This window comes from Lonchura striata, chromosome Z, assembly GCF_046129695.1.
Source record: "Lonchura striata isolate bLonStr1 chromosome Z, bLonStr1.mat, whole genome shotgun sequence".
NCBI lineage: Eukaryota > Metazoa > Chordata > Aves > Passeriformes > Estrildidae > Lonchura > Lonchura striata.
The window spans coordinates 14695247-14717921 of NC_134642.1; the positions used below are offsets into that span (position 1 = coordinate 14695247).

General features: G+C 43.7%; 2 protein-coding genes across 2 annotated transcripts; one reads left to right on the top strand and one right to left on the bottom strand.

The window, feature by feature from the left end:
* Positions 1-2403: 2403 nt before the first annotated feature.
* On the bottom strand, positions 2404-9722 carry BTF3 (basic transcription factor 3). The gene is made up of 6 exons (XM_021531803.2): positions 9610-9722; positions 9302-9370; positions 6069-6182; positions 5668-5869; positions 3210-3266; positions 2404-2759 (listed from the first exon to the last, which is right to left on the bottom strand). Exons 2-6 carry the CDS (start codon positions 9368-9370, stop codon positions 2713-2715), a joined length of 489 nt encoding a protein of 162 aa, XP_021387478.1. The 5' UTR covers positions 9610-9722; the 3' UTR covers positions 2404-2712.
* Positions 9723-19301: 9579 nt separating this feature from the next.
* Positions 19302-22249, top strand: FOXD1 (forkhead box D1). Its single transcript, XM_021531799.3, has one exon. It carries the CDS (start codon positions 19302-19304, stop codon positions 20562-20564), a length of 1263 nt encoding a protein of 420 aa, XP_021387474.1. The 3' UTR covers positions 20565-22249.
* Positions 22250-22675: the final 426 nt, after the last annotated feature.

The window sequence follows — 22675 nt, forward strand, 5'->3', positions numbered from 1 at the left end:
ACAAACATGTAATAATAATGTAAGGTGGCTTCAAGAACTTTAAAACCAGTATTACTTTAAAACCATAGTTAGAAGCTTTTCATATGTACACCACTAGCTTAATAAAACACACAACTTCACCATCTTCCAAAAGGTTTCTGTTGTCTGGGTTTTGATATTAGAATACAGTAATTTTAAAACAATGCAATGCCCTTAAAGCATAAGAATAACAATTATGAAAATATTTCCAAAAATCTGTTCCAAAAGTTATGAACCACCACTGCATTGAGTTAAACTATTTGAGAGCTTAATGTGATAGAACCTTTAGTCTTTTAAAAATAAAAAACTCAGTAGACACAGGCATTTGTTTTCATTTCTCCATTGTCCAAAATATTTGGAACGGAGAGCCATCTTCCTTGAGTAAAACTAGAGATACAAATACATAACAGCATAAATTACAGTATGGTTACCCAGAAGTTCAACCTGACAAAAAACATCAGTGCAACTATTCTCAGTTTCTAGTAATTAATGACAGACTAGGAAAACCAGAACCAAACTCCTTACCAAGAGAAAAATAATCATGCCATTGAGTCCAGGACTGAACAGTAAGTTAAACATGAATAATACTATAACCTAACCAGATAGGTACTTTACTTCCATTTACACTCTGCTGTAGTCAAGAACATATTTTGCTCATACCTTTATCCTCAGTCTGAGTCTGAAGATGCAAATTATGCCAATATTTCCTGACTGGGAGTGTACTGGGAGCATACCTTCCACAAAGACTTCCACAGGCATGTCACATGGCCGTAGATCACTAGATTTACATTGCACTTCAAAGACACTGCTTTAGAAAGGATCTTATTTTTTAAGTACTAAATGTATGTCTGTTAGAGGAGAAAAGGCTGACACTGTCTATAACATCTAAGTGAGGCCCACAGATACTTCACAAGACAGAAACCAGTAGAAAGTATTTCGTAAGGGCTACAATGGCTTAAAACAATTTATGTGGACTAGTATATCTGAATCACAAAACAGGTAACACATTCATAAAAACCCAGCATGTCATTTATTTATTCAAGAGGTCACAGGAACTCTGGCAAGCTACTCTGCAGGATTTGGTTTTTCCCTTATACACAACAATTATACTTGCCATCCTTAATTCAAAAGGCTTAGTTTTTCTACTTTATCACCACAATTCAATGAATGCACTTTTTAAGTTAATTCAATGGTACAAGCACAGTTCACTGTTGAAGTACTTGTAAACCAAGACAAGTGCTCCAAAATTGTTACTCAAAGTTCTTGCACCCAACTTCAGCCATGTCATGCTCACCTTAAGTCTGCTGTCTTACCTCAAACCACAGGAGTTTTAGGGCTTGAACAAGTTCCTCCACTGTTTCACAATGTACATCATGACAAACATGCTTGGCAAGTCAGACACAGACTCACCCTTTTCCAGGCACACGGAGAGCTTTTATATGGTATAGTAACTCCTACCCTGAATTTTATCCTCAGCAAGTCACGTTATAGCTACACTTCCTGAAGTATCTGCTCTAGAAAACCTCAGAAGGCCAGAAACTGGGTGCTCTTCTGTTATGCAAGCTTCTGATCTATCAATAATATCAATTGACTCACAAACATGAAATTCAGCTCTCGCCCCTGTAAACTCCAGCTATACAGAGGTCAAAATGGAATTTAAAGTTACTTTCTTATGCCCTAAAAGGTTATCTTCTTCTCTGAAACACAAAAAAAAAAAAACAAAAAACAAAACCAAAAAGCAATAAAAAACCACATTCCTGAAACTTTCAAATTATTAGTCAAATTATTAGTTAATAGATCTGAAGGTGGTAAATACACTTAGTTAAGAGCCACTGCAATTTTATTTTTTTTTAATTTCTTTTTTCTTTTCATCCTTTCTATGCTTTATTCCCCCATATAACTGATGGTTTTAGATAAGTAAAATTAAAATGGTATTGTTTAACCCATTAAAGAGTTAAACCATGCAAATATCTATTAAAAACTCACTGAAGATAAAAATTTAACACTCATGTGTTCATCCCCAAGGCCATGAAGAACAGCAGCAAGCAGCTGGCAAGTAAAAACTCTTCCTTGACTTGCATGTTTTGTTTTAGATTAAGCCACCATTAACTACTGCTGAAATACAATTCTATTTCTTAAATTCAGAAGGTTACAAAGTGACTTATAGCCTACCTAGCTCTAACATGTGACAGCAGAAATTCACCAATTAAGTCCAAAAGGTTCCATTACAACAGAAAGTTATTTTTTCAGGAGCCAGCTTTTTAATATAGCAAAAGGAGGATGCTCTGCATAAAAGCAAAACATTTTAATATTGTTTAATATTTAGGACCTGTTGTTTAATATTTTTGTCCCTGATTTTCTGACAAAAAAAATCACACCAGAAACTTTGCTTTATATTTTTATTGTATGCCAAAGTTCATTAAAGAATGAGTGTTTGCTTGTATAGAAGTTACTGAAAAAATGTGTCTAGGCAGAAATTTGTTAGCAATCTGACTGATTTCAAAGCATAGGTTTGTTCAATTGGGTCACAAAAATAATAGTGTACAAGCAGTAATTAAGGAGCCGTAGATTCAAGGAGTTTCCAAATATCACAGATCTTGACATCTCATCAGGAAATAATCAAGGCAGTCACAATATAAAATAGCAGCTCCATGTAGCTTTTTCAAGTTTCAATTTTATTCAGGAGGTGACAGTTCAGTTTGCCTCATTCTTCGAAGCTTCATCGAAGTTTTCAACAAGATCTAGAAAAAGATTGTTGGAATTAAAGTCTGATCCACTTCCCCTTTGCTGAGCATTTTGGGTTTTGATTTTTTTCTGAAGTCTTACTTCATACCAATTTTTTACACCATAAAAACTTTCAGCTTGTAAAATACAGAGCCGATATTGCTCAACCAAAGAAATTTTGAACAGTTCATTATAAAAGCATAATTCTAAAAGCATTTAACTTCACTGTAACAACTGGCAGTGATTCTGACAAGGTAGTTTCTCATGAAATATCACTTCAACACAGGACCAAAATAGCTCAAACTGTGAAGTCTCTTGTGGTATCTGAAATTAATGAAATAATCTGCCCACAGAAATTCTGTGACAGTAAGTCACTAGACATCACTCTTACTATCTTTGGTCTGCTCTTATGCAGAAAAATTCAGCAAAATTCACTTCCTTTTCCTCCACTACATGTTTGTTCTTACCTGGAACTTCATCATCATCATCTTCACCAGTAGCAAGTGGTGCTTTTCCATCCACAGCTGCAAGAGCAAATAGTTCAAAAGCTTAATTCAAGGTCACCATAGGCATTTTGATTTATTGTTTAGCTTTGTGTTTTTTAAAACATTATCAAAGATTCTGGGCTAAGCTACAGTGCTCTATCCAGTTCTGTAAATAAAATTCTTTATCTAATGCAGGAAGTTTACATTCCCTTTTTACTGATAATGGTCAAACAGTCGAGTAGTAAAATTAGAAGATGCATGCTAAACAGCATACTAGTCACCATCTTGTACATAGATACTGAGTGCTCTGCACAACAAAAATTTCCAAATACAAGTGGAGATTGATTTTACCAGGTTTTCCTAAAAGTAGTTTAGTTTATGGACTACCATAAATGTACATGTTTTACATCACCAAGTTTTAGGGACTAGAAAGGATCTTATCCTACACATCCAAGGAAAGCTAAGGTGTAATTGTGAAGTTGCAGGAAGACACAACTAGAAGTACTTAAAAGCTATTACTGTTCCCTGGCAAAGCTAGAGGAATATGGAACTGGATGCACAGTTTTACACTCCTTAGGTGGTTGAGGTGACCTAGTGTTCTGATCCACATGTTTGTTGACTCAGGAATTTCTTTAACCATTCCTGTTGCATTTGACAGAGGTAGTGAGATTTAACCACCTCCATTGTAGCAGACCAGTGAGCATCTGCTGAACTGAGCAGAAGTATAATGTTAAAAACAGGTTATCTCAAGTGTCTGGGTGCCTGTGCCACTACTCTACAACTATTCTTAGCTGTACTGTCAAGTTCTCTTACTGTCTACTACCTTAGCTTTACTCCAATTAATCCTTCTCAGTTTTTAAAAAAAGTGTGAGGACAAAGATGGGTTCTTACTAGATCTGTACACAGAAATCAGAACTGACAAATAAACTTTGTTTTGAAAGGACTTGGGACAAGGATATCACTGACCTTCATTTGTTTTTTTAAGCAGCAGAAAGTTGTTAAAGCTCAAGGGCATCTCAGCGTTAAAAACAACATTTGAAAAGCAAACCATGTCATTTCATCCTCAATTACCAGCATTCTCTGTCATCCCCAAAATCAGTCCAAAGTTACTTTAGCATCTGCAATCATCACAGGTGCTTCACTCACTGATGTTAGGCTTCCAATTCTAGCCAACAATGCTGAATATAAAGTTTTGTGCAACTAGTTCTGGCATCCACTCTTAACTCTACATCCACTCTAAAACTCCACAACTGAGCTTAGAGTATAACCTCTTATAACTAGTTTCTCATTGTTACAAGAAAATTGAACTTCAGCAATCGTTCTAAATCCTTCCAAGTACTCTTTTCTTTCAAGCCCTTCTACTATCACAGGTCACACATGTGACATTAGAAGAAAGGATATGAGGATCATGATAAAAAATACTTTACCCCACATCTTGAGGACTACTTCTAGCAAATTTTTTTCATTGGTAAATTGCCAGGAGGGTACCATAAATTTTAAGAATGTAAACAGAGGCTGCTTTGTTGGCAACAAAGCAGATGGAGAATCATAAATTAACAATCAAATTAGAACTGCCAAAGACCGGACACGATGATCTCATTTTTCCCCATCTTTAGACTGTTCCATATCTTTAAAGGAATGGGCTTAAGATATTTCAGAAGGTAGAAGACTGTACATGCAGGACACAAGGAATCTTCCCTGTGCCAACAAGTCTTTCACTCCCAGGTGATAAAGGTAGCAGCAGCACCTTTATCAAACAATACATACTTAAGTCCCTCCTATACTCTTCCCAGTTTTAGAAGGAACAAATGTTCATACTTTTTTACTATTTTAAGTATGGAATAGGAAGCTGGTGTATCTAGCTTAATGCTCATATCAGCCCTGTTTTCTACATTGTTTTACACATACTGAAATTAAAATGTACTTCCTTATAAATACCCTGTAATTTCTTCCTAGTTACCAAAAAGTCAATGGAGAAATAGCTTCACCAGACCTGTGAGGGACAAAAGCAATTGCAAGATATCTGTTATATCCCTCTCCCTATTACTTATATTTCCATTCAAAGTGTCAAGAGATACACTCAAGCTCATCCTTCTTTAAAACTTAAAACAGAGTAATTAATCCACCCAGCTATAATGAACAAGGTATGTCAAAATATGGCAGCCACATCAAGAAGCAAAGTACCAAAAAATCAAGTCTGTCTACAGTTTTCCAGTGCTAACCCAGCTGTAAGACACACTAACAGGTGACTTCGTTTTACTGAGTCATACTTGCCATTGGGTTTGAGCTATAAATAAAATTGATTTTAAAGAGTTAGGTTTCTTTATAAGCATTTTATAACATGCTTTCAGACAACAAGAGTGCATGGAATGTCACTGCTGCTACAGAAATAAGCCTCATGTCAGCTGCCAGCATGAAACACATTCAACTTTCAACCTACATTGTTTGGGTAGGGCTTCTGCCAATCTCCTGAGGCTGGTCAGACTGTCAGCTCCAAGCTGGTTTAGGATACTAGGCAGCATTTCTGTCAGCTGTTTTGTCTCAGCATGGCCGGTGATAGTGAAAGTATTAGCAGCCAGAGATGCCTGAACTTTTGGGTTATTGAAGTGAATGACTGTTCCTTGATTGGTAAACATGTTTACCTGCAAGAAAAAAAAGAAATCCAGTATTTGAAGCAGTCTAACAGGGTTTTTCAATTTAACAGGAAATTAAAATTCTTAAAGCTCCAGGAAGACCTATTGATAATTTACAGACAAGTTTAGGACCTATATTACTTACCAGAAAATTGATTTAAACACATTTTCTATTTAAATATATATTTTTTTCCTTTGAAGCAATTACCTCTTCAATTCCAGAAATATTGTTGACTCCCAGTTTCTTCAACGAAAACTGAAGTTTTTTATCATCTGTTGTAGCTGTTCTGTGAACAACCTTCTTCTTTCTGCGGGCAGTACCCTTAGTAAAAAAAAAAAAAAATTACAAGGTAAAGCTTAAGTAGCTCTCACAAACTCTAATCCTAAGGGCTGTGTAACTACTTTACAATGTCTACAAATCAAATACTGCAAGAGTGTTTCAGTGCATGTAACCCTGATGCCCAACTGCACTGCAGCAGTCTTTCTCTTGCACCAAGGCAAGATTTGCACATGCAGAAGCAAAAGGTTTTAGGAAGCAATGCTATCAGAGAATATTTATTCCACAAATGTCATGGTTTACTGCAACATCTTAGAAAAGGGAAGTTGCAAATTCACCCTTGTTAACCCAAGACATCACAAGACATAAAACTGAAGAATGAACAGTTTCAAGCAGTTTCCAAAAGTCATTAGTTTTTTCTTAAGATTATCTTTCTTATGTAGCCAAATTTTGGTAAAAGTCAGAGGCCATAAGGCTATGAACACATAATTAACAAATTAATATGAGAAATGTCAAAATACTACATTTTTTATTCTAAATAGCCATATTTTATCTGATCTACTTACATATTTGAAGAATGCCTACTTTCCAAAATATTTCATAAATACATTTTTAATAATACTTCTGTTCTAGACCAACACTGTTTAGAAACCAAACAAGCAAAGTTCAGTTGTCCTACAGACCCAGAGTTCTAGATTTCTCCAGGTAAGTAAATGTCCCACATTAGAGTATATCCATTGATATGAAAAAGCAGAAAATGTAATTCTCCAGTTGCTTACACAAGTGTTCAGGAAAATCTGACATAAAATGTCTGTAAAAAAGTGAAACTAAGCTACTTTTTGACATAATGTAACAACGAATCTAAGTCCTCCCACTCCAGCTGCTTATCTACCACCTGCTAATAAGAGAATGTGTCGCTGCCTAGCCTAGATAGCTGCAATTCCTTTTCAGTTTACTGTCAGAAGTTTCAAAGTTGGCTGAACAGTAACAACTCTAAAATAATTCTGTTACCAACAATGAGGAAAATAAGTGACAAATTAATATGAAACTAACACTTGGAAGACTGCCACTCAAACTTTTAGGTTTGTGCCTAAAAAACTTGATATTCACACCCTGCTACTGTTGGGTTAGCACACACAGTGGTTTGGAAATTACTAAAAGTAATAGAAATTCTTTATTTCCGTGCCTTGTTTACCCAAGAATTGAGTTAGATAAGGCATATGCTAAGTCCTCTGGACAACAAAATTCTCAGTACATTTCAGAACATGATGTCTTGAATCAGGAATATGGAGGAATATGTATCTCCTTCACACCCATCTCATGGCAACAATGCAATGAAGACATCAGGAATAATTTCCCATTATAAAAAAATAACAGTATGGCAGGTTCAGGCCAATTTTAAAATTAAATTATCATTCTAACCTTTGCTTAATGTCTATAAAAGACCTATATTGACCAGCAAGCTGCAAGAACTGTAATCTGAATGCATGCTCTCACATGATGTACATTAAAAGCCTCTACAGTCAATAAACTGGTTAACATGCATACAATCAGTAATATAATACAGGAGTTCTCTAATTAACCATTAACATATTCCAAGAACGTGCAAAAATTACCAAGGTAGCTAATGACTACATATACCCTGTTTTAAGGCTGCCTGAATCTCCAGCAAATGGCAAAAAGAAAAGGAAAAAAAAAAAAAAACCACACACTGGAATGAAAGCTCCTGGAAACTCTGTCAACAAGAGTTCTGTTGAATAATTTGTAATCTAGAACATTGTGTATACTCCCTCAGGTATGAAAGATTCTGAAATATTCCTGAATTAAGACTGTAATTAAAATGTTTACTGTCATATGACTGTATTAAACATACTTTTCTCACCTTAAAAGTAAACACACAACACAAATACAGATATTCAGATGTAACAAAATAAAGTCTTTCTGATTATATTAGTCTGCAATTACGGAAGTATGACAAGTATAGAATTTTCAACTTTGTGCAGAAAGGCAAAAAACTGCCTTGAGCACCGTAAGTATTTTTGACAAGTCAGTAAGTAACGTAAGATCTCTAAAATCTGTTATGAAAACTATACGCAACCTCACCTGCTGTAAGGTATACACACTTCAAATCCCACACATCTTCCACAGAATTAGCATGGGATGGCTGCAAGAGGAGTACAATGACCATCTACTTCCAACCCCCCTGCTATGGGCAGAGACACCTCTAACTAGACCAGGTTACTCAAGAGTCCCATCCTACCTAGCCCTTAACACTCCCACAGATATGGGAGCCTCGCTGCGCAACCTGTTCCAGTGCTTGACCATCCTCACAGTAAAGAATTTTTTTTAATATCCAATCTAAATCTATTTTCACGTTAAACCCATTCCCCCCTGACATACTACTACATGATTCTTGTAGTCTTGACGCATCTTTCCTGTCGGCTCTCTCCAGGTACTAGAATGCCATAATTAGGCCCCAATGCCTCCTCTTTTGTAGGCTGACCAATCCCAATTCTCTCAGACCGTTCTATCAGGAGAGGAGCTCCAGCCCTCTAATCAACTTGCTGTCCCTTCTCTGGACGTGCTCCAACATCTCCATGCCCTTCCTGTGCTGGGACCCCAGAGCTGGTGCAGCACTGCAGGTGGGCTCTCAGCAGAGCAGAGCAGAGGGGCAGAATCCCCTCCCTGGCCCTGCTGCCCACCCTGCTCTGGATGCAGCCCAGGACACGTGTGGCTCTCTGGGCTGGGAGTGCCCATGGCTGGGTCATGTCCAGCCTCTCATCCCCAGCACCCCCAAGTCCTTCTCAGCAGGGCTGCTCTCCATCTCTTCATCCCCAGCCTGTGCTGGCACTTGGCACCAGGCCTGCCCTGGCCCAGCTGCAGCACCTTGCGCCTTACCTCGCTGATGATGAGATTCCCATTCACCCCAATACAGAATATTAAGTCTGCTGTAACGAAACGTACACAGACAGAAACGTCTGGAGATTCAGCTACTACACACTGCACCTACAAAAGCGACTTCAGGGGGCCCTGGAGGAGCAGAGATTCCCTCGAGAACAGTCCAGCAAAGCTGAGAGCACTCAGGGCCGCGTTTCCAGGACCCCTTGTGCCAGGCCCGACAGGGACGCGCAATCCCCACGGCAGCGCAGGGCGGCGGCTCCTACCTTGCCTCCGATGCGCACTTGGGCCTGAAGCTTGGCCAGCTTCTCCTGGTTCATGATGGTCTCCTTCATCTGCGGAAAGAAGACCGCCCGGAGCAGCCGGGCACGGAGCACAGGTGGGCACCGGGGGCTCCGCAGCCGCCCCCCACCCGCGTCCCCGCGGCACGCAGGCAGCCCCGCCCCGCCACAGCGCCGGGACGGGCGCAGATCGCGCCGAGCCTCCCTGCGGGCCCAGCCCGAAAGCACCGTCCCTTCCTCCAAGCACCGCCGCCGCCCCGGCCGAGTCCCGCTCCCCCCGCCGCCCCCGGTACCTCGGCGGGCGGAGCGGCGGGAGCGGGCCGGGATCCGCACGCGGGCACTGCGAGATGGCGGCCGGAAGGAAGGAAGGAAGGAAGGAGGAGGGAGGGCGCTGCGGCGGGCCGCGCCTGCGCCGCGCCGCGCCCGGCAGGGGGCGCCCCGGGCGGGCCGCGGGGCGGGCGGGGCGCGGTGAGCGCCCGCCTCAGCCGGGCCGGCGGCGCCCGGTGCCGCGGGCAGGCTCTCCTCGGCCAGCTTCACGGACAGTGACTCCAGCATCTCCCTGGGCAGCCCACTTTAATATCTCGTTATCCTTGCTGTGGAATTCCTCTTGATGTCCACCCTCCCCTTGCTGCTCCTCCTTTCTGGTAATTGTAGAGACCTCTCAGCCTCCTCCAGGCTAAACAACCCCAGCTCCCGCAGCTCTTCCCTATAGGACTTGTTCTCCAGACCCTTTACCGGCTTTGTTGACTGCCTCGAGTCTCTGCAGCACCTCAGTGTCCTCCTCCTGTCAGGGGCCAAGGACGACACAGCACTGGAGATGCAGCCTTATCAGCGCCAAGTACAAGGGCACAGTCCCTGCCCTGCCCTGCTGGCCGCACTATTGCTGATCCAGGCCAGGATGCCATTTCCCCTCTCAGCCACCTACCTGGACACATGCTGGCTCAGGTTTGGTTTGGATCAGCGCCCCCAGGGCCTTTTCCTGTGGGCAGCTTTGCAGCCACTCTGCCCCAGCCTGTGGCACTGCCTGGGGCTGCTGCAATGAAGGGCAGGACCCAGCACTTACCATGCCTGCCCTCACCACACCTCAGATTACCATGCCTTTCTCACTTTGCTGCTATTTTACCCACACAGCTACCTGCAGCCTTGCCAGGAAAGTTCCCTGCCACAGGTGTGACATCCATGGTCTGGCATCACAGGGTCACAGAACCATTGGGGCTGGAAGGGACCTCTGGAGGTCATCCAGTCCAACACCCCTGCTAAATCAGGGTCACCCAGAGCAGGTGACACAGGAACATACCCAGGTAGGTTTTGAACAGTTCCAGAGAAAGACACTCTACAGCCTCCCTGGGCAGCCTGTTCCAGTGCTCAGCCAGTGCTCAGCCACCCTCAACATAAAGAAGTTATCCCTCAAATTGGGGTGGAATTTCTTTTGTTTTTACTTATGGCCATTGCTCCTCATCCTGTCACTGCATATGACTGAAAAGAGTCTGGCAGCATCCTCTTGACACCTGCCTTTGAGATATTTATGCATATTGACAAGATCTCCTCTTAGTCTTCTCTAGACTAAACAGGCCAGCTCCCACAGTCTGTCACAAGAGAGATGCCCCAGCAATTGTGCTTGTGTGGCTGGACCCCCTCCAGCAGTTCCTTGTCTTTCTTGTACTGAGAAGTCCAGAACTGGACATGGTAGTCCAGATGTGGCCTCACTAATAATGTGTTTGTTATTTTTCATGCTAGAAAACATGTGAGCATTATGTTTCTTTCTCCCTTTTGTAGTGCAGGCCCCCTCTCTAAGTCTATGGCTGTGCTTCTCCCTGCTGTCCCCAGCAACTCGTCTTCTTCCTCCCAAGCTGGCCAGTGCAGAGCTCTGTGGTGGGGCTCCTTAAGTGAACCAACCCCCAATGCCCCCAGCTGCCCCTACCCAGCCAAACTACTGTTACACCACTGCCTGTGTAACAGTCCTTGTTCTTTTTATTTCTTCTACCTTGTGTGTTTTTCACTGTGGCTTTTTCTCCTCTGTTATGTTATTGTAATTTATAAGCTACCCACATGTGGCTGCTTGCTGCTGGTCACTGGATACCATCTGTGTGCCCTTGCTGGATTCCTCGAAGATGTTCCTCTGTAGCCATGTTTTCCCTCACTGAGGCCTTAATCTACCCTTTGTATGTTTTGCCAGTCTTTGCATTTTCCACAGTGTCCTGTTCCGAAGCCAAATACACACAACCACCCAGGCCCTAACTCACGCAGTTGCTGCTGCCTTTGAGTATATGTAAACTTGTTCCTCAGTTTTCAGTTCTGAGGCAGAGATCATTCACAGTCTACGATTTCAATCCCCCACAAGTTTGCCAATGTGTTTGGGTTTACTCTGACGAGTGTGACTAATCTAACAGCCATGGGGAACGCACATGTCTGGCTCCAACAGAAGGCAAGGCAGTCGTTGCAGGAGCTGTGTTGCACAGCAGAGGGCAGGAGCAGATTTACAGGGGAAGAAGCTTGGCATTCTCATCAATGCTGCACGTGCTCACAGAGCGATGCAAGACAGGAGGAGCCTTGTTGCTTCGTGGTCCCAATCACCACCTTAACTGAACCTGATGAGCCTCCTGGCACCAGTAGAAATACTGCTGACCTTGCCTTTCACCCTGTATTTTTATGCCTTTTATACTGGTTCTTCTCTGGAACATCCTCAGTTAACTATTCTCTTTGGTCTTGTTTCTGTAAGACTGTGTTAATAATTAATCTATCCTTCTTTATTCATTAACATTGTCTCCCTTGTTAGCAATCCCCAGAGCCAAGGTTTTGCCAAAGCACTGCTTTTAATGTCTGTACATTTAGTTTGCTCTTAAGTTATCTTTTCACTGCATCAGAGCTGAGTGATAATTTGTACAAAAGATACTGATCCTGTTAAAATCAAGGCCTTTGTAATTATTGAAAATTAGTGATGATCCCAAGATGTCTCCATCTTGCAGTGATAGAAATTTTCAGGGAGATGATGATTCAAAAGGCGCTGCTGAAGAGCAGCAGCCTCTGTGGTTCCCACCAGGTGAATCACAGATGAAAATTAGGGGATGATCAAACAACTGTAAAAGATGTTTGATCATCCCCTCCAAAAATTTGGTCCACTGTATCTGGAAATTTTGAACAGTGAATTAGTTTGCGGGGAAAAGATGGCAGGGGAAGCCCATGTTATTTATCTGAACTAGCAACCCCAGTATATAACTCAGAAGGAGGGAAAAAAGCAGGAGAAGAGGGTGATTATGGAAGACAGAGTTTCTTAGAAATTAAAAAGAAAGCTTATAAATTTATTGCAGGATGAAACTGCCAATGTACCTGCAGCAAAACTGAAGAGAGCTGAGATGAAAAAAACACAGAACAAACTGAGTCACTGAAACTATTGAAAGTAAAAATCAATATGCTTCAGACTTATCACAGTCTGCCATCAATACATGTGAAATATTCTAGAGTTGCTAGGCCAAATCATGATTACAATCAGGTAAAGTATTTTATTAGACTAAAATACTGAAGTGAAAGTGAATCACAGAAAGATTATTCCAAGATAGAAACTGTAGAAAATGCTGTTACAGCTGGCATTTTAGGATCAATTGGTCAAGAGATATGATGTCATATGCCCTCATGTGAGATTTTTGAAGACAAACTATGATGAAAACCACATCGCTGAGTTGTATCAGGACTCAGCTGAAGTGATTCAAAAGTTCAAGGGGCTGTAACATTTGGTTATATTTCATGGATCAAACAGGTGACCTTCAAAAAACAAACTTTACATATGAGAAAAAGTATTTTAGCATGCTAAAATAGTATTGGCTTGTTTTCTTCAGTTGTTATTTTGTAATTCCATAATGGAAAACATAAACCTAAACCTGTATTTCTTTGTAGCTGAAGAACTTATATTGAGAAATGAAGCAGATCCAAGGGCTGTACCACTGAGAGGGACCCTGAGCTCAGTGAGCACCTTTTCAGTTCTGAAAAAGTGTGAAAGTCATTACCTCAAAAACATTAAAGAATATACATTGCTAAAGGAAAGTTAATTAGCTACACAGAAACAGTATAGGAGCGGAGGAAGAGCATTAAAATGGTTACTTGGAAAAATGTTTTCCTAAATTATATGTAAGTTTAAAGGCAGAAATGGGAGTGGAAAAGCTCTCCTAAAAGTCATGGCCAATGCTGCATAAGTAATAACAGGGGTTGTTGAAGAGAGGTGCTAGTATCATATTGAGGGAACTGATCACAGATCATAAACATAAGTGATCAGGTTATAGTGAAGTAATATTTGTCTTGATTATCAGAAACAACAAGGGGAAAAAACATAGTTTTAGGCAGTGAAGGAAATCTGATCGTTCAAATTTCATTTGGAAACATTTTTTCAGAAGAATGCTGTATTTAACTTCAGGACATAAGGGGAAAAGCAATAAGTAATTTTGAAAATACCCATGTGTGTTAACAATTTAATGGAAGAAAATAGCAGCATTATGGAGTAGAGAACCAAAAATGTTGAGAGAGACAGATGAATGGAAAATAAACCATCTCCAGATATCTAGATTTTAGATTCACTGAAGAATTAGTAAGTTATTAAGGGATACAAAATATATAAACTTTGATAGGAGCCCGGAAAGATTCAGCTTGAGTCTGGTGCTGTTTTCATCTCATGTATTACCATGTTGTATCATGTGCCACAGAGTTGATCTGTAATAGACTTTAGTGTCAAGGAAGAGATATTGCTGCCCAGCAGTGTCCTTGTCTCGCCATAACTGTAGCTTTTAAACTCAACAACCCAAAATACCTGGGCTTCAAGCCATATCACAAACTTTTGATGACCTCCAGGATGTCTCTCTCTGTAACACCCTGCAGACTCCAACTGGAGAGTAGTTGGAGTAATGCTACATCAAGAATCTCCTGCCTTCACTGCACATGGTTCAAACAGGCTTTGCAGGATATTTGGGAATTTGAGTTAATAAGATTGCTAAAAGCTCACCAAGAAAGGCTTGCCTGTTAGTCAATAACAAATACCTTGCTAGAAAGTAAGATGCATGGATGTTAGGGATTTAGACAAACTGTTTATTCCTAAAAGCACCCTATACACAGAATTCTAGAGGGCTTGAATCCTTCAGGCCATGATCACAGAAATATTTTGACCTCTGCTAAGGCAGTCTTTGTATTGTCTTTAAACAATTGACACCAGTCAAAACATTGTTGAGACAACATGATGCAATATCAACATGTAAATATGTAATGTATCACGTTTAGTCCAGGCTGAATCAGGACTAAGGTTGGCCCACTTTAGAAGTGTAGGTGCCATCATGCTACCTTTGACTAATGCCTTGGCTGCTGCAAATTTTTTTATTCATTCTGGATTTGACTTCTTTGATTTTCTAGACCTTCTGGTCCAGCTGGTGCTCAGCAGGAGGTAAGTGGTGAGTATACATGGCAAGAGGTGGAAAGGCTGAACAAGGCAAGGGCCTTCATCTCTCTGCAACAGCTGGCTGCTATTTCTGTTCAAGTCCAGGCAGGAACCCATTACCCACTAAGTTCTAGATGGAAAAAATGATCTTCTGTTTCTTTGATCACAATACAGCTCATCTCCAAGGACTTCTAATTGAACAAACACTATACCTGCCAATACACACTGCATTTATAAATGAGTTTGTACTCTTCAAGGGCTTACTTCCATTTTTACAGAATTAAATGGAAAATATCACAAATTAGTTGAGACACTAATTATGGGATCTCCCTCCTAGTTTGCTAAAGCTTGTTTACAACAAACAAATAAGGGCTTATGTGGAAAATAGTAGAAAGGTTTTCAGCAGTTGGTGAAGTTATGAAATTAAAGGTAATTTAAACAAGCATGACTTGTTCATGTGAAAAGCACTCTGCCAAATCAGCTCTGGCAGCCAGTGCTTCATTTTGTCACAGGCTACTAAATTCAGGTATTATCTCTGCTTTAAAACAAACAAACAGTTTGAAACCTAGATTTCTGACATCTAGGTATTAATTTTACACACTTGTTTTTTTCTATATTCTTCCCTAAACATCTGGTCTTAGCTGATGTTGAAGTCAGTTTATGTTGCCAGATGAGTCTTGGTCTAACCTAGTAAAAATGCTTCTTAGTATCATATCATGAGAAAATTAAATCACATTTTACAGAAATTAAAACCCAAAGGACCTTAAGGAAGTGACTTTCACTTGTCAGAATAAATGTACATGCTGCACAAGAATTATAGAACAAGGAGGGGAAAAAAGCCAAACCAACCAAACCAACAAACAAAACAAAACAAAATAAAACCTGACAAAATCCAACCCAACCAAACAAATAAACCAAACCAACTTGGTCAAGAAGAAAAAAATGTTTGACAAGAGTATAAGGGAGATCACCTCCAAGGATGGTAAACCCTTTTTCAGCAGTAGACATGGCTGGAACCCCAGATTTTTCTTCAGTTTTTCAGGTAACTGATGCCAGCCTTCTCCGATGCATTGTGATGATACAGGCTTTGTAATCCCAGCCTCTGCAGAAGGCTTAAAGATAGCGTTACCTTCCCCAAAACTACATGTCAAGAGTAGAGGAAAATAAACACCCAGAAAAGTGGAGATAAAATGGCAGTCACTGTTATACTGGGTGAAGAAGAGCACAGCCATCACTGTCACTGTTATTATCTCTGTCATGGACACCACCATCCTTTTGCAAGGTCATTGCTGGAGCATTTATTCATTCTATGACACGAGCAGCTCAGAATTCCATCCAGTCTTTGACCCAAGACAAAACATTCACAGAAAATGTCAAGTATTCAAGAAATTGTTCTATACATTTAGAAAAAGTCCAGTTCTGCAGCTCCAGAAAACTCAGAGAACCTCAGCCAGTGTACCATTGTGGCTACTTGAAAACGCCCTGCATAGTGCCCAGGGTAATCCTCAATTTTTAGTAAGGGCCTGGGCCACACTGATAAAATGTAGATGTTCTGTATATGCATACAGGAATTGTGAATTGTGTGTATAATATATAACAAAAAATTACAATTCATAATAATTTTTAATTTATGATTAATTTTAATATGCCCAAACAAAAATAAACCCTCTCTGGGTAACTGTATTTCTGATCCTACTTCTGTGCAACCGTATTTTTAGGTGCATGATATATCAGATCATTCACAACTATCAGGAAACCCTAGAAGACAGCCCCCGAGACCCTGGGTCAGGGGTGGTCATTTGGTGGCTGGGTGTGTGGGCAGAGAGCCCCGTCACGGATCTGTTAAGGGGGTCCAGGAAGTTCCAGCCGTTTCGCGGAGTAGCTCCAAACTCTGCTTTTCTTTAGGGTCTCAGTCGCTGAGCGAGGGATACGTGCCCGACCCTGCCTTTCTCGGGGGCTGCTTTGGGCAGTGAGGCCACGCCGGGCCCCTGTCCCCGCACACGGCCGCCCACCGCCGGTGCTCCTTGCCGGTAGATGGCATCCCCCGTCCGCGCAGAGCAATGCCCGGAGCGGAGCGTTTCTGACCGCGAGGCGGGGGACAGGGCAAAGCCCGCGGCCCCGCCGCTGCCCGGATTTTACCAAGGGAAATGCCAACCCCGCCGCCACCCAGATCGGCTACGTCCAGAAAGACCCGCACCCCAGCCGAGGGTCCCGGGAACTCGGTGCTGTGAAGACCCGCCGGTGTCGCACGCGCAGTGAAACACCCGTGCGTCCTGCTAGAGGAGGATCGGGGGCAGACCCTGGCTCTTTTGGTTCGTCGCTACAGTGATTCTTCCCCGTGCATTTTTAAACTTCACCGTTCTTCATACTTAGAGCATGATTTTTTTAAAGACGGTTTTAAACGTTTAGGCTGGGAGAAGAGAAAGAATAAAAGGAGGGGAAAAGGAAGCAGAAAGCTAAAATTCTCTTTGTAAAGACGAGAAGCCTCTTGAAGACGAAAAATTCTGCCTACCTTTCTGTTAGTAGCTTCCCGAGGACCTTAAAACTAATTCAAAGAGAGACTTTATGAACTTTATGAACTGTAAATCTGAGTGATATCTATTTTCCTACAGGAAAAAAAAAAAAAACCACAGTCATTTGCTGGGTCTAGAGGGTTTGGTGGGGGTTTTTTGTTTTGTTTTTTGGGGTTTTTTTTCCCTTTTTTCCCCTGTTTTGTAACTTTTGGTGGTATTGTCTTGCAGGCGCCTTAGTAGTGAACAAAATGTAAATAGGATTATTTGGAAATAGTAGAAAGGATTGTGTTGTAAATCCATGGAACTGGGTTTGAAACAGGGTGGCTTGTAGCTTTGGGTTAGAACAGTAAATCGGAAACGTATTTCAAGAAATTGGGTGTGTAGGGTTTTTGCAAAGCGAGATTTGATCAATGAGACTTTATGCATCAGTCTGCCTTCTCACGACGATTTCTGCCTAAGAACGAAATGCTCCTTTACTCCTATCCCAGTCGGATCCTGATTGCGGTTTATCCTGCCAGAACTGGGAGCGATGGGATTTTTCAAAGCCTTTATTTTTAAGACCATGGTAATTACATTTCTGTGCAAATTTGTAGGGGTTGTATTTTGTTTGGGCTCTTTGGTGGAGTTTTTGTCTCTTCTTTTTTTCCCTGCCAGCCCTTACATAAAGGGGGCCCCGGTCTTCTGTCGTATCATAGATCACCTGAAAAGGGGAAGAGTGCCCCTGAATTAGCAAGCAATCCTCTGTCGCTTTCTCAGGGGTGTTGCTCCCACTTAAAGCGAAAGTCCCATTCTAAAAGCCAATGAATTTATTTCCTTTACATACAAAGGAGGTAACGCTAGTTCTGTTAGTGTTTCTCATAATGGAGGGAGCTGCTTCTTTCTCTTTAATAACCATGGCCTTACAATTAAACTGAGAATAGTGGTGTGTTTTGGAGGCTATTCTTTTAGAGTTTGTGAGCTCGACAGCAAGAGATATTTTATTTCATTCTAAAGTAAATTAAACTCTGGAGGGTGATGGGGAGAGGTAGGGAAGGATGTCTTTCAAGCATTTTGTGTACAGAAGTCTGAAGTTTATTAACTCACCATCTCCCCCTCCGGTTTGATTTTATTTTCCCCCATCCTTCCTACGGGAAGCAGCACCCCGTCTCTGAGGGCAACCCCGGAAGGTGCAAAGCTCCTAGACCCTCCGGAGGGTTTCTGGGAAGATGTTCCTACACTTTGCGACAGACTTGCACTTTGTTATTTTTTTTCTTTTTTTTCTTTTTTTTTTTTTTTTTTTTCCTCCCCGCAGGGAGGACAAGTGTTATCTTTATTTTCCCCCTTTTCCACTAAATATGGTACCGGTCTCCCTGCGGCCCCCCCCCAGTGCCCCTTCTGGATGGGGTGAGGCCGGGAGGGCCTGGACTGTGGCGAGGCACCCTTCTTGGGGCGGGTGGGGAAAGACTCTCCAGGTTCTGACGCTGAGAGCCATGTGATGGCCCCCTCGCTTTAAGGCGGGGAGGAAGGCTGTCCTCCCTGGGACTAAGCCCCAGCCTTTTCACCGTGTTTCCTAAGGCCCAGCAAGCCATCCCCTACGCCCTCCCTCCTCGCCAGCCTCCTCCCCTCTCCTCCTCCCAGGACTAGGCGCGCTCCCTCCTGCCCCGCATCCATTAATGTCTGGGGGCTGAGGTGAGGAGAAAGAGGGGGAAACCGACTTCAGGAGAGACGGCACAACCTCCCTGCGCCCACAATAACCGATCCCAACCGAAAGAAAAACGAAAAAGATTCCTAAGAGGGTGGAAGGGAAGGGGGAAAAAAAGAGAGAAATCCAAACGGCAGCAAAAAATACCCCGAAACAAAACCCTGACCAGCCGCCGCCTCCGAGCGGGCGGCGGGAGCGCTCCAGAGGCGCGGCAGCGGCGCTGGGGGCCGGCGCGGCTCGGAGCGGCCCGCCTGCCCGTGGCGGCGGTGGGGCGGCTCTCCGCGGAGCGGCGCGGAGGCCTGGCGGCGGCGGGGAAAGCTCCCGCTCGCCCGCCGCGCCGCGCCGGCCGCCACCGATGCGCTGCCTCGCCGCCGCGCCATGACCCTTAGCTCGGAGATGTCCGAGGCATCGACGCTGGCTGAAGAGACCGACATCGATGTGGTGGGCGAGGAAGACGACGAGGAGGACGACGAGGAGCCACGGACCCGCCGCCGCCGCTCCTACGCCGAGGACGAGGAGGAGGACGAGGACGACGACGAGGAGGACGACGACGAGGATGTGGGCGACCTCCACGCCGCCGCCCTGCTGCCGCGGTCGCCCGTGCACGGCGGAGGCGTAGGTGGCGGCGGCGGCGGGGCGGGCGGCGGGGACGCTGCCGGTGGCTCTCGGCCCCCCTCGCGAGGTGGCCCGCAGAAGGCGACGGCGGGCGGTGGCGGGGCGGGCGGCGGCGGCGGCGGCGGGGCGGGCAGCGGCGGCGGCAAGAACAGCCTGGTGAAGCCGCCCTACTCCTACATCGCTCTCATTACCATGGCCATCCTGCAGAGCCCCAAGAAGAGGCTGACGCTGAGTGAGATCTGCGAGTTCATCAGCGGGCGCTTTCCCTACTACCGGGAGAAGTTCCCTGCGTGGCAGAATAGTATCCGCCACAACCTCTCCCTCAACGACTGCTTCGTCAAGATCCCCCGGGAGCCCGGCAATCCTGGAAAGGGCAACTACTGGACGCTTGACCCCGAATCCGCCGACATGTTCGACAACGGAAGCTTCCTGCGCCGCCGAAAGCGCTTCAAGAGGCAGCAGCTCCCGGCGCCCGAGCTTCTGCTGCGCGCCGTGGACCCCGCCGCCTTTCTCCCGCAGCCTCCGCCGCAGCCCCCGCAGCAGCCGCCCTGCGCCTACGGACCCTACGGCTGCGGCTACGGTCTCCAGCTCCAGCCTTACCACCCCCACTCCGCCCTCTTCGCCTTCCACCACCCCTCTCCGCCGCCCCGCCAGCCCCCTGCCGCCCCCGGCAGCGCCCCCGGTGCGGCGCTGCCCCCCGCCGCCGCCGCGCCGCCGGGCCCCTTGCTGCCGGCGGCGGAGCTGGCACGGACGCCCTTCGGCTACGCGCACCCGCTGGGCCCCGCGCTGGCGGCCTCGCTGCACTCCGCCAAGCCCGGCAGCGGCGCGGCGCTGGCCCGCTCGCCCTTCTCCATCGAGAGCATCATCGGGGGAAGCCCCGGCCCCGGCGCGGGCAGCAGCTGTGCCTCGCAGTCGACCGCGGGGCCGGGGCTGGCCCGCTCGCTGGGGAGCACCGGGAGCGGCCTGCCCCCCGCCGCCGCCCTGCCCGCCACCCCCGGCTTCGCGGCACGGATCTCTAACTGTTAAGTGTTTGGGAGTCTTTCCGAAGGTAGGATCTGGGGTATCTCCTTTCTCCGCCGCTCGGACGCCCGGCGGACGCTGCCCGCAGGGGCTGCCTGTCTTTGCGTGGGGATAATTGTGACGGGGCTCGGGGGCCGTCCGCCGCGAGCGACGGACCTCCCGTGACCTTCACTAGTGCAAAGCCAGGTGTAGATCTAGATACTGCACGGGCAGGCGGTCACTACATCGGAAAGTTACTCGCTACTCCTTAAAAAAAACAAACAAGGTGAATAATGTCTCTAAACCGCTAAAGTTCAGAGATTCTCAGGTCTAGGAGCTTGAAAACAGTAATGTACAGGATAAAAAAAAAAGGCTTGAGGGAGGACAGCAGAGCAATACTTTTTCATTTAGTACACTTGTCTCATGTACTTTTATAAAAGAAAAGATTAACGTGTTTACACAGAAGAAATTCAAGATTATCATTTCTTATTTTAACCTGTGTTTTGTATTATAATAGACTTACGGAGTTTTTTATTTTGTACTTTATGCGTATTCTTTACAAGGAATATTGTTAAAATTACTGGCAAGTATTATTGTACCATTTTAATGTAAAATTTTTACACATTTTCAAAAATAAAATTTATAATTTTCAAAAAAAAAAAAAAAAAAAAAAACCAAACAAACAAATCAAAACCAAACCCAAAGACCAAAGGACCCCAGCCAAACAATTGGCTTTGGATCCTTCCCTCCTTAGCACTTCTCCTTTCTTTGGGACACGGATATTTTTTTTTTCTTTGGGATTTATAGCACAATAGTCAAGGAATATTCTAGCTTGAAATTTATTATGTGCAAATTTGACTGCAAAGAAGAAAATAAAAATACGATCTTTACAGTCAATGCATTGTTAACCCTAACAGATAAAGAATGACAAAAACCCCAAACAAACTAAACAATCAAAAACCCAAACAAAAACAAAACAGAAAAACCCCCACAACACCAACAAAAAAACCCCAACGAAACACAAAAACACTCTACAAAAACAGCAGGAACGAAAGAGGGGATAAATAGAAATAGGTCTCTCTGGAGGGAGTAAAGCCCAGTTCTGTAAGGCACCAATCAGGGGATTGATTAAAAAGCTGGTTTAAAACTATTTTTATACTTTTGGGTGTGTTTTAAATCAGAACTGCATCACAGTTTTGTTTCCAAGAGGCCCAAAGGAAAATACTACTAATAAAGGGCATACACTGAACTTAAGAGAGATTTGTTCTAGACACTTATGTTTCTGTGATGATAATAGTGGCATGTGTTTCTACTTTTCAATACATAAAATATAAAATGCGCTTTGTAATATCCTCGTGTGACGAGTTAAGTTTATAAGCTGTCGAAGTAAGGATATTTAAATGTACAAAACAAGCCATGAAAGCAGCTTTTCTCGTTCCAAACACTCGTTTTTAACAGCATAAAGTCCATAGATATCTATTTTATAGACTAAAAAATATTTTAACCAAAACTCCGGCCTCAGATATTCAGTCCTTATATATGGAAAGGAGAATTGCATGTTTTAAGAGTAGGCGTGTGAATGTTGTGGGCTAGGAATACGTGTTTTTCAAACCAGGGAGGCGCTTTTCAACTACGACTGTATTTATAACAATTTAGGAGACTCGGGGATCAAATATGTGAATTTTCATAATAAAAAAGTAATAATAAAAAGGGAGGGATGCCTTTTAGTGCTCTTTGGAGTGAGGAGGGGTTTTACATGTAGAAGTATTTTGTCGCCTGGGTTTTAAATATTCTCGTAGATGGAAAAGTGGTGCTTCTCCGTTTTGTTTATAGCAATGCTGTGTTAAAATAATGGGTTTCAAAAAACAGAAAGACTGGACATAAGATCTTTGCTGGGCTCCATTTGCACTCTGGAGCTGGAAGGCCTCTTTGGGTATTCCGGGTTTCTTAGCAGAAAAAGAAGTAAAGTCCATTCTAATTTCTAAAACAAAAGGGAAAATAACCCCCGAGGCACTGTGTACGCATTCTCCGGAGAGAGTGAATCTTTTTCACGAGAGACCGATTAATTCACTTTCCCCCGGACTGGCCAAGGGATGCGCTGGGCCGACACGGGCCGGTGCAGTGCGGAGTACCGAGTT